The sequence below is a fragment of the Ceratotherium simum genome, chromosome 16 (assembly GCF_057802395.1).
Source record: "Ceratotherium simum simum isolate JZ-2026a chromosome 16, ASM5780239v1, whole genome shotgun sequence".
Lineage (NCBI taxonomy): Eukaryota > Metazoa > Chordata > Mammalia > Perissodactyla > Rhinocerotidae > Ceratotherium > Ceratotherium simum.
Genome location: NC_141915.1, coordinates 24127070 through 24140111, shown reverse-complemented (window position 1 = coordinate 24140111; position 13042 = coordinate 24127070). Strand labels below are relative to the sequence as shown.

At 38.0% G+C, this 13042-nt stretch overlaps 1 protein-coding gene across 3 annotated transcripts in view; it reads right to left on the bottom strand.

Moving 5' to 3' along the window:
* AP2B1 (adaptor related protein complex 2 subunit beta 1) overlaps window positions 1-13042 on the bottom strand; it is a 121831-nt gene that overhangs the window by 58960 nt on the left and 49829 nt on the right. For all 3 annotated transcript variants that reach the window (XM_004434855.3, XM_004434858.2, XM_087440820.1), the window contains exons 13-14: window positions 10887-11146; window positions 2144-2336 (exon numbers count right to left, since the gene is read on the bottom strand). In XM_004434855.3, coding sequence (XP_004434912.1) covers window positions 2144-2336; window positions 10887-11146 — 453 coding nt within the window. The remainder of the gene's footprint in view (window positions 1-2143; window positions 2337-10886; window positions 11147-13042) is intronic.

Here is a 13042-nt window from a genome sequence, read left to right as displayed (position 1 = left end):
GTGATGTTCTCTTAAAAGGAATCTTAGTTCTATGAGTGAATATATATTTAACCACATACAGATCCAAAGCAAAAAGAAGGGCTTTTACTCCTTCTCATTTTGACTTCTGGGATATATTTATATCACAGAATAAGTTGAAGAAAACTGCATGTAAACACTTTCTGGGGCTATAACACCAAGTAACCCATCTTAAATCCCAAAGTCAGAAAAAGTTAAACTTTAGAGTCATATAGGAACAATACTGGGCCTAGATAGCAAAGGGTGTATATTATTTAGAAATCCAGTTGGAAAAACAACTTACTCCCCACCCAAAAAGAACATCCTTTACAAAAAAAGGAAAAGAAAAAGGCTCATGTGTGACTGGCTAGTACAATCAAAGAAAGTTCTACAGTTTTTCTACCTAAGTAATACTTGGGGAATTCTAACAGATGACTGGATAGCTATGTAAAATATAAGTAGAAAACGCATTGGTGTGAAGGGCCAGTAAGAGCTAATACAAAGCCATATGGAAATCTCTCTCTTTCCTTCCATGCTAAAGTGGGTCAAGAAACAAGAGCATAGAATCCCGGGCCAGGCAACCTCAAAATATACGGCCTCTTTCTCCCCTCCATCCTTCAAACTTAATTTGTCATTCTTAGGTTCAATGAGTCCACCATGTCATAAGCCTCCAGGGAAATTAATAAGTAGGGTTGTTAAGACATAAACTTGAGGATATAACATTTAACTTGTGGTTGATGTGTCAACAGAATAGGAAGAGTTATTTCAATGTTTTTATAAGGGATTTCTAGGAGTCTCCATGAATATTTCAGTATTCACTTGTCAGTCTCCTGAGCCTATAAGGAGGCTATACGGCAATGCAGAATTATATAAGGAAACTATTCTTATATAATCAGTCAACTCCATTCATTAAAGATATAAATATGAAAAGCGAATGTTTATATTCCCAAGAAAGACACTAGGAGTGCTCATTTGTGCCACTATAATCTGGAGTCCAGAGCTTGGTCAGCATACAGACTCTGGAAGCAGTGACTTTCCATTAGTAAAATGCACAACCCACAGAGATATATGACTGTAACCCTATTTCCTTAGACCCTCTGCCAGCCAAAAAGTAAATGTACCTGTACTGGCTGGCATAAATCCCAGACATGATACTGCTCATACAGTAGAAGAGAAAATGCCAGTGTATATAGCTGAGAGTAACGTTTTTTCTTTATGGAATCTCTGACAACATACATTTTCATATCTATGGCATTTACCTTCCAATTTCTGATGTTGGGAAACAAATCAGCTTGTTGGATATCTTTATAGTCACCAGGTTGACAAATACCTTATTTGCAAGTGTCTAACTAAAAGAGCCCCTCTAACTCCACCACAGTTAAGTACCTAGTTTGCAGGGAGCCATGTGATGAGACCTATGATTTTTCTGGCCTTCTCTACACAGATGAAAAGTCATCTTTAATATTTTTCATTTATCTTATACAGCAACAAAAACTAATTTTAGTTCCCACTGGTGGCACATATTCACAGATACTCTGGACTTTGGAGCCTTTTAGTATTAGAATCCTGGAAGCTAATTAAATTGGAAGTATGACTGGGGGAGGGGGGAGAAGGGAAAAAAAGAACCAATCAAGCAGTACTTCCCAACTGTAATAAAGGTACCTTTTTTACACAAATGGCTGCCTCAAAAACCTTTCAGAACTAGACAGGACATAAGCCAATAAAATACAAAAAAGACAATAGTTTGAAAGCCTCAAAACGGGATGATCTCTAGGAGGTCATTTAAATGCTGTTCAGGTCAAAAGGGGAATTACAGGGGCTATCCAGAGTTAAGAAGCAGGAGCAATAATAAGCTCTGGGAAGGATACTCAACACTAAGATTGCTGAACAATAGGTTGGTTAAACATCAAAAGTTCTATTTAGAGGCAGAACAACAGAATAATCCTATACACTTGCAGACATACCCCATACCAATGATGGACAGTATCAATTAATTCTCTAAAGACAAATAATCCTGTCCTTTATCGAAGGACACTGCTTTGCTCATCAAGGAAAGGTCTAGTTCTAAAAAGCTGAATAATTTAAAGTTCTTTAGCATATCAAAAATTAAAAATAATCAAAAGAAAGAAGGAAGAAAGATGCTTACCAAACTATCTAGTCCTCCTCCTAAGAGATCCACTGCTCCCATCTGCATGGAGGATACCTGTGGCACATTGACTGGGGGACCGAGGTCTAGGTTTAAAAGGTCCCCTAGAAGGTCACCTTGAGAGGGAATAACCTGAGGTTGTTCCAGGTTGGTGGTAGTGGTGGTGCCAACAGGGCTGTCACCCGCATCAGTGCTGCAGCCACACAAACAAAGAGGGAAAAAGAGAAAAGTCAGTTTCATCCAGGACATAATAACAGAGTTAACAAGTGAATGTCAGATATATAAAACACAGGAGGAAAAAAACCCTCTTATTTTATAATCATTTGTTGATGTATACAAAGAGATGGTAGCAATTCTTGTTTTTATCAAAATACAATTACTAAAATGAAAATAAATGTATACTATATAACCACATCAGTCAGTCAATTTTAATGAGCACTCACTCTATGAGGAAGCACTGCAATGAGAACTCTAGGGAAATATTTCAAAAAAAAAAAAGGGAGATATATTTCCTGCCCTCAAATAACTTACACTCTAATGAACAAAAAAAGCAGCATTCACAAAACAACTGAAAAGCACATTCACTGTGTAGCAGCAAAAATGAGTACTGTGTGAGTGTCTGCACGCTGACAGGATATAGATGAAAAGCAAAACAAAACCAAGTGGGGCTGATTCTAAAGGCTTCTGACAATGGTTTTATGACTAGAGTTTGAAGAACAGTACAGTTATGAGGAACTACCAACCTTCCAGAAAGGAAGAGAATACATAGAAACGAACAATTTCACTCTAGGGGTGGCAAAAAAATTATACTGGTAGGAGCAAAGACTGAGATTGTTAAGATTTTGGGAAAGAGAAGATGAGGGAGATATAACTTTGAAAACTAGTCTGAAGAGTTAATTGTTTATATGATAGGCAACGCAGAATCACTTTTACTTGCTGAACAAAGAATTAAAAATAACATTAGAGGAACATTATTTAAGCAGCTGTGTATATAATGGACTGAGTTTGGGAGAATGAACATGAAGATCAGCTAAGAGTAATCTATATTGCTACAGTTATCACACTGTAAAAATAAACAGAAGTGGTGAGTTCCAAGAGATATGAAAAGGACGAGGCAGGAGGAAATTATCTTTTCAATAAATGGTGCTGGGTCAACTAAGCAGCCACGTGGAAAAACATGAGCCTTGACTCCTACACCTCACAACATTAACAAAAATTAAAGCGAGAAATAGATAAATAAGAAGGGGAAAACCTAGGAGAGTATCTTGATGACCTTCGAGTACATAAACGTTTCTACAAAAATCACTAACCATAAAAGAAAAAATTGATGAACTGGACTTCATTAAAATTAAGAACATCTCCTCTTCAAATGACACAATTAAGAAAGAGCAAGACACGGGGCTGGCCCTGAGGCGTAGCGGTTGGGTGCGCGCGCTCTGCTGCTGGCGGCCCGGGTTTGGATCCTGGGCGTGCATTGATGCACCGCTTGTTGGGCCATCCTGTGGCGGCGTCCCACATAAAGTGGAGGAAGATGGGCACAGATGTTAGCCCAGGGCCAGTCTTCTTCAGCAAAAAGAGGAGGATTGGCATGGATGTTAGCTCAGGGCTGATCTTCCTCACAAAAAAAAAAAAAAAGAACAAGACAAGGTATTCTCCACAGATTGGGAGAAGATGTTTGCAATACATATATCTGACAAAGACTTTTATCCAAATTACATAAAGAATTCTTACAAATCATTCAATCGTTATACAAAGAATTCCTATAAAGAAAAAGAGATTCACTAAAAAATAAGGAAAAGATCAGGCAAGCCACAAAAGAGGATATACTAGAAGTCTATAAACATGAAGAGGTACTTAGCCATCTTTACTCATCAGGAAAATGCAAGTTAAAATGACAATGAGACACCACTACACGTCCACCAGAATGGCTAAAATTAAAATGACTGATAAAACCAAGTGCTGCTGAGGATGTGGATCACCCAGAACTCTTATACATCGCTGGAAGGAGTGTACATTGGTACAATCACTTGGGAAAACTGGCAGTGTCTCCTATAGCTAAATATACATCTATTCTATGACCTCGCAATTCTACTCCTAGGTGTATACACAAAAGAAATGAGTAAAGTCTAACAAAACACATATACAAGAATATTCACAGCAGCTTAATCCATAAGAGCCCTAAACTGGAAACAACCCAAAGGTACATCATCAGGAGAAGATATAAATAAATTGTGGCATATTCAGGCAATGGGATAGTATACACCAATAAATAGGAACACACAACTGATAACACAACATCAATTAGTCTTACAGACATTATGTTGCAAAGAAGCCAGATACAGAAAAGTAAATATTGTATGGTTCCATTTATGTGATGTTCAAGAACAGGCAAAACTAATCTATAGTGATAAAAGTCAAAACAATCTCTGGAGGGTGGATATTAACAGCAAAGGAGCACAAGGAATCTTCTAGGGTGCTGGAAATATCCTATATCTGATTAGAGTGGTGCTTATATGAGTGTGTGTTCATATAAACATATATATATATATGTAAGATAATCTATTGAGCTACACACAAAAGATTAGTGCAATAATACTAAGAGTATTATCAACTGACATATCAATTTAAAAAGTGAAAAAAAAAAAACTCCCACAAAGAAAATTCCAGGCTCAGATAGCTTCACTGTGAGTTCTTCCAAACATTTAAGAAAAAGGTAAAACCAATCTTAGATAAACTTTAAAAGAGAATAGAGAATGGCAATTAAGAAAATCTGGGGGCTGGCCCCGTGGCTTAGCGGTTAAGTGTGCGCGCTCCCTTGCTGGCAGCCTGGGTTCAGATCCTGGGCACGCACCGACGCACCACTTCTCCGGCCATGCTGGGCCCACGTCCCACATACAGCAGCTGGAAGGCTGTGCAACTGTGACATACAACTATCTACTGGAGCTTTGGGGAAAAAAAAAAAAAAAAATCTGAAAGTAGTTTAAACTGCTTATTGAATATTAACGAATTATTTCTAATTTTGTTAGGTTTGATAATATACTGTGATTTTTTAAAAAGTGCTTATCTATTAGAGATACCAAGTAAAGTACTCATGGGTGAAACGATATGAGGTTTGGGATCTGATTTAAAATACTAGAGCTCCCTCAAAAAAAAATTATGGGGGTGATAAATGAAACAGAATCGGCAAACAGTGACTGATAAGTGTTAAAGCTGAGTGATGAGTATACATGAGTTTGTTATACCATTCTATTTTGCATGCTTTCTAAGATGTATATAATAAAAAGTAGAAAAAAAATCTCTGTAAAATCCCATTAATAAACAAATGTTTTCTTTTTTTTCTTTGGTGAGGAAGATTCGCCCTGAGCTAACATCCACTGCCAATTTTCCTCTTTTTTTTTTTTGTATGTGAGCTGCCGCCACAGCATGGCCACTGACAGACGAGTGGTGTAAGTCCACGCTCAGGAACTGAACCTGGGCCTCTGAAGTGGAGTGTGCCGAACTTAACCACTAGGCCACTGGGGCTGGCCCACAAATGTTTTCTTAAAAAATAGAACAAAAAACCTATGTAGGTTTTGACAACACTTGAACATAAAGGACAAAGAAGGATGAAGAATCAAACTCAGAGAATAAACAAAAACTAAGAAGCAAAAAACTAGTGTGCTCCTTATAATCATAAAAGAATCTGGACAAATGATGGGAAAAATAATATGCTGTTTTCAATTCTGTTAAGTTTCAAGTAAGAAAAACAAGTAGAGAAGTCCAACAGACAGCTAAGGACAAGGGACTGGCAGTCAGAGTTACAGAAGTAAACTTAGGGAGAAATTCATATGCACATCTCAGGTGAAATCAGCAGAGTAATGGGGGTGTGGTGGTAAGAGCAGGGGATCTAAGAAGACGACTAAAATCAAGTGTTGGCTCCATTAATTACGAGCTGCATGATCTTGGGTAAGTGACAACTTCTCTGAGACAGAGCTTCTTCATCAATAAAATGATAACGATGTAATCAAAACACAGGGTTCTATTTTAGGGAGGATCAAATGAAAACATGGTGTAAACTGTAATACACCAGTGGTAGCTGTGTTTAGTAGATAAGTTCCCTAATGGAATACACAGAGAAGCACAGAAAGAGAAGGTTCAGAATGAGCCTTGTGATATAACCAAGATTAATGATCAGAAAAGAATGAACACAGAACTGCAAAGATTAAAGAGAGGAAAACAATCTAAGAAAGATGCCTTAGGAGGAAAACATGTCAAGGAAGCCAAGAAAAGAAGTACTGTAGGGGCAGGGGGGGAAATACAGCCAAAAATTAATAAAGAAGTCAAAAGGGGAAACAATTTCATATACAGTTGGCAAGAAATACACCAAATCTCCATTATAAGTATTCTCTGCACATGAAATTCTATCCTCATACGACATGTGCCATTTAGGAAATGTGACAGAACACATGGATTTATCAGTACCTCTAAATAGAAGGCAGAATAGGTAACAATGCACATATTTTCCTTCATTATAATGGAAAGGGAAGAGTATTTTGAGAAGATAAAGTGAGTTAGATGAAAAGAAGTAAATGATCCTATAGTTTCTATAGGTTAAGAATATGGAAAATCATTATTATGCATTCTTTCTAAATGGAAAATATAAGAAAATTAACATGAAAATGCTTCCCCTTGTGAACTCATGGGAAATAACTGAGTAACTGTCATCGAAGCAATATTTTTTTTTGTGAGGAAGATCAGCCCTGAGCTAACACCTGATGCCAATCCTCCTCTTTTTTGCTGAGGAAGATTGGCCCTGAGCTAACATCCGTGCCCTTCTTCCTCCACTTTATCTGGGACGCCGCCACAGCATGGCTTGACAAGCAGTGCGTCGGTGCATGCCCAGGATCCAAACCTGCAAACCCCGGGCTGCCAAAGCGGAGCATATGCACTTAATCGCTGTGCCACTGGGCTGGCCCCCAAAGCAATATTTTTAAAAGGTGAGATTTTTCTAAAATTGACAACTATTGACCAACTCACCCCCACGGAGCAGCTGACAAGTGTAAGTATAGTGAGCAATGCCCAACTAAAAAGCACTTTTCCCTTTCCCAAGAGATTTTAAAAGACCTAGTGAAATAAGCAGTTTTAGATCTCTAGAAAAGGCAGAGTAAGGTTTTACAGTGTTTCTGTATTTTATGTCAGAGGAATATCACTTATTAACCTTATGCTGCAGAAGAGAGCTAGGTAATGTCAGTGTATTTGCCATCTGCAGCAATATATCATCCTTATTTATTTCAAAGGGAATTTTTCTACATTTGTATTTCCTTTAAAAACACAAAACAAGCAAAAAGGGACAAAAAGAGGTTATCCAAAAAGGAACTACATAACGAATTGTGAAGGTAACAAATTAAGTAACATTTTTCACAGAAACAGAACAAAGAATCCTAAAATTTATATGGAACAACAAAAGACCCCGAATAGCCAAAGGAATCCTGAGAAAAGAGAACAAAGCTGGAGGTATCACACTTCCTGATTTTAAAACATACTACAAAGCTATAGTAACCAGAACAGCATTGTATTGGCACAAAAACAGACACACAGATCAATGGAACAGAATCGAGAGCCCAGAAATAAACCCTCACATCTCTGGACAGCACATTTTCGACAAGGGAGCCAAGAATAAACAAAGGAGAAAGGAAAGTCTCTTCAATAAATGGTGTTAGGAAAACTGGATAGCCACATGCAAAAGAATGAAAGTATACCATTATCTTACACCATACACAAAAATTAACTCAAAATGGATTAAAGACTTAAATGTAAGACCCGAAACTATGAAACTTCTAGAAGAAAACACAGGCAGTACGCTCTTCGACATTGGTATTAGCAGCATATTTTCTTTTCTTTTCTTTTTTTTTATAATTTTATTTATTTATTTATTTTTCCCCCAAAGCCCCAGTAGACAGTTGTATGTCATAGCTGCACAACCTTCCAGTTGCTGTACGTGGGACGTGGCCTCAGCATGGCCGGAAAAGCGGTGTGTTGGTACGCACCCAGGATCCGAACCCGGGCCGCCAGCAGCTGAGCGCGCGCACTTAACCGCCAAGCCATGGGGCCAGCCCTAGCAGCATATTTTCAAATACCGTGTCTGACCAGGCAAGTGAAACAATAGAAAAAATAAACAAATGGGGCTACATCAAACTAAAAAGCTTCTGCACAGCAAAGGAAACCATCAACAAAACAAAAAGACAGCCTAACAATTGGGAGAAGATATTTGCAAACTATATATCTGATAAGGGGTTATTAATATCCAAAATATATAAAGAACTCATGCATCTCAACAACAAAAAAACTAACAACCCATTTAAAAAATGGGCAAAAGATCTGAACAGACATTTCTCCAAACAAGATACACAGATGGCCAAGAGGCACATGAAAAGATGTTCAACATCATTAACTATCAAGGAAATGCAAATCAAAACTACAATAAGATGTCACTTCACATCCATCAGAATGGCTGTAATTAACAAGACAGGAAACAAGTGTTGGAGAGGATGTAGAGAGAAGGGAACTCTCATACACTGCTGGTGGGAGTGCAAACTGGTGCAGCCACTATGGAAAACAGTATGGAGAGTCCTCAAAAAATTAAGGCTAGACCTACCACACCATCCAGCTATTCCACTGCTGGGTATTTACCCAAAGAACATGAAAACATGAATGCGTAAAGATAACATGCACCCCTATGTTCACTGCAGCATTATTCACAATAGCCAAGACTCGGAAGCAACCTAGGTGCCCATCAAGAGAGGAATGGATAAAGAAGATGTGGTATATATACACAATGGACTAAGTACTACTCAGCCATAAAAAAAAAAAAACAATGAATCTGGCCATTTGTGACAAGATGCAAGGACCTCGAGAGTATTACGCTAAGTGAATTAAGTCAGAGGAGAAAGTCAAATACCATATTATCTCACTCATAAGTAGAAGAGGAAAACAACAACAAACAAACACATAGAGACAGAGATTGGATTGGTGGTTACCAGAGGGGAAGGGGGGGAGGGGGAAAGGGGTGATTAGGCACATGTGTATGGTGATGAATTATAATTAGTCTTTGAGTGGTGAACATGATGTAATCTACACAGAAAACAAAATGTAATGATGTACACACACAAATCTATATAAGAAATTGTGAAGGTAACAAATTAAAGGCTACTAATCAAATAAAGACCTTATGTAAGAGATTGTTTCTTTTTACATAGTTTAAATATTGGTTCTTTCCTTGTGTTCTAGAAAGGGTTGTTTTCGTTTGTTGATTTGTTTCACTTTCCCCCTTCCATTTGAGAGTCAAAAGTTATCAGGAGAAAGGCAATTTAAATAGCATATAAATATGGTTACAGAGGCAAGTTACGACAGAAAATCCATATTTATTATCAAAACTGGAAGCACAGACTGGGAGATGTACTTAGAAGTTAAATGGTCATATCCAGAGAATGTTAAATATGCTTGCCTACAAGGAGAAACACCCTACTATTACAAGGCATAATCCTTATGAAGCCATAAGTCTCCTTTGGGTGAAAATCACAGCACCTGCCCTAAAACCAAACATTTGACTCAATTAAAGACTAATAAAAAATTAATAATCATTTTCTTGGGTGTTGACCTTTCCTGTCTATCTGTGCCCACAGTCTATTTAAATAGAGACCAAAATGTTGACTACACTAATTTGTAAAACAATAAATCCTACACTGTGGCTACTCATGAACCACTTAAACAGTAATAGAGTTTAGACACTCATTAATGGAAGTGCAATTACTCTAACCCTTCCGGGATCAAATTCTACTTAAAGTTCATTATGATTAATGAAGGAAGGAGATTCCGAAAAGATTCCAAGATACTCATTATAAGAGTTTATTAGAGGGCCGGCCCTGTGGCTTGGTGGTTAAGTGCGCGCGCTGCGATGCTGGTGGCCCGGGTTCGGATCCCGGGTGCGCATCGAGGCACCACTTCTCCGTTCATCCTGAGGCCGAGTCCCGCATACAGCAACTAGAAGGATGTGCAGCTACGACATACAACTATCCACTGGGGCTTTGGGGGGAAAAATAAAATAAATAAAATCTTTAAAAAAAAAAAAAAAAAAAAAAGAGTTTATTAGAGTATTGCTCCTCCCAAATTAAAATTTTAAGACAGCTAAAAAGCAAGAGTTCCACGTTACCTGAGAACATGTTCATAATAAAATTTCCTTGATACGATCAATTTAATTTGGTAAAAAAGGCACAGGTAACTGGAAAACTATGTCTACAAAGAATCTAGGCTGCTTTTACAAAACAATCGTGCACAAATTATTTCATTAACAGCTTTAAAGCATAAGAGAAGTAGTATCTGCTAACTTTATCCATAAGCTTCAATCAAAGTTACAGTAAAGGATAAAGACAGCTAAGTGTACTTATAGGCTTTTTTCCAAGCTTTCAACTCTGGGAAGATTTCTAGCCTCATCTTACTGGTGACTTAAGCAACTTTCAAACTATCAGTTTAGAAGGTCTTCACCACAATTTTCTAAAGCCATAACCTTATCTACTCCCAAACAGAACACAGAGGGGCCTTTCACTCATTGTGGGTGTGGTCACTGGTATTCAGATGGAGCCCCCAGGGCAGTATAGAAGGTTTGCAAAATGCATAGCAAATTCTTTTCTAGGCTATAAATGCATGAGGAAGACTAACTCTGTCTAAACAGAGTCACTTCTCACTCAAATCTAGTTCACTTGCTTACCTCCCATGATGTATTGGCAAGTGTTTGCGATGGATTCCATGACTTCCTTCCACAAAAGCATTGGGAGGCTTATGGTACACAGAAGCCAAAGAACCAATGTGGCAGATTAGCTCATCCAGCAAAGTTGGCTCAATAAGATCTGTCTCCTCAGAGATCAGTGGCTTCTCAGACAAGACTACCTCTTTGGCTGTGACAGGGTCCGTTGAGAGAAGACGCCAATAAATATAGCCCCGGTCTCGAAGGTCAGGATTATCAGAATCCTAAAGAAAAGGCAAAGGCAAGAGGGTTTAAATGGAACCTTCATTCTGTTTCTCCATACAGAAACCCAAACTGCTGGATTTTTATTAAGGCAACGCTGCAGTGATTTATGCAGAGTTGGCTGTTAAGAAGATACTTAGACTTGATATAGTTTTAATACAGTCATAATTCTGTAATCTCTAATGTTTCAAAGAATTTAAATACACAATAAATTGATGGGTTAGTCCTAAGACTCAAATTCAAAGGGAAGTTGGGAAAAGGAAAATAAAGTTTAATCTGGTAAAAATTAACTACTTGAGATGGCTCTGGGATACAAAAATAATATATATATATATATTTTTGTGAGGAAGATCAGCCCTGAGCTAACATCTGCCAATCCTCCTCTTTTTGCTGAGGAACACTGGCCCTGGGCTAACATCCATGCCCATCTTCCTCCACTTTATATGGGACACCGGCATAGCATGGTTTGACAAGCAGTGCAACGGTGTGCGCCCGGGATCCGAACTGGCGAACCCCGGGCCGCCGCAGCAGAGCGTGCACACTTAACCGCTTGTGCCACCGGGCCGGCGCCTAAAAAATAATACTTTTTAACTGCTGTAAACATTAGCAGGATTATTCATGAAATATATCTTACATATACTTCACACATACCTTCTTTCTTCATTCAAATATTTATTAAGTATCTCCTAGGGAGACACTGACTAGACTCTGGGAATAAAGAGGTAACACAAAATGCTTGACTTTAACGAGCTCACAGAATATTACTTATTACAATATAGTATGAGAAATACTATTATTTAAATAATAAAAAAATTGTTAAAGAGAGCATGTAATAAGTGCTTGCAAAAGGAGAGATACTTGAATTTAGTGGTCTTGTTTTGCTCATGCCCACGGCTCATGAGCTAAAAAAGAATTATTATCAACGCCACATCAAAATTTATAAGTGTATAATAGGGGCCAGCCCTGTGGCCCAGTGGTTAAGTTTGGAGCGCTCCCCTTCAGCAGCCCAGGTTCGGTTCCCAGGCGCAGACCTACACCACTTGTCAGTGGCCATGCTGTGGCGGCAACCCACATACAAAATAGAGGAAGATCAGCACAGATGTTAGTTAGCTTGGGGCGAATCTTCCTCAGCAAACAAAAAAAAAAAAAAAAAAAAAGAAGATGTGTATAATATAAAAATAAGTCTCCCCCAATCATCCAACCCTTGCCCACCTTAATTCCCCATCCCCAAAACAGCCATATTAACAGTGAGGTATATATCTTTCCAGACAGCTCCCACACGTACATATGTTTATTTTACACAAAACCAGTTTCACATTATATGTACTGCTCTGCAAGTTGCTTTCCATATTGGCACATACAGCTGCAGTTTTCCATGGTATATGCAGCACTGCATCATTTACTAGTGCCCTATTGATGGACACTTAGATTGTTGCCTCTTTCTCCCTCCTTCCCACCTTTTATTTATTTATTTATATATTATTTCTTTATTTTTGTGATCAGTACAAAGTAGCAATAAACATCCTGGTGTCTACCTCTCAGAGTATGCCAATATAGTGGCATTTATTTATTCACGCGTTGTTCCAGTGGTATCATGCTATTAAAGGCAACACTAAGTCCCTGTTTCAATTTCTGTATTTAAAACACACATACAAAAATATTTTCGTTAAACTAGGCCAATTTGAGGGCTTCCACGTGAGTTTCTAAGTAAGCAGATGAACTGGTTCATGATTTAGCCACTTAAGGCACTTATCATTCAGCTCAATACCAGCAGTGACCCCCGATGGTTTTAACTACAAGGTTTTAAATGGTTTTTCTTAGTCATAAATTATTTAATTTGTACTCATAATGAATTGCTGGTTAAAGACAAAAAAGCATAAAGTACATTGAGATATATA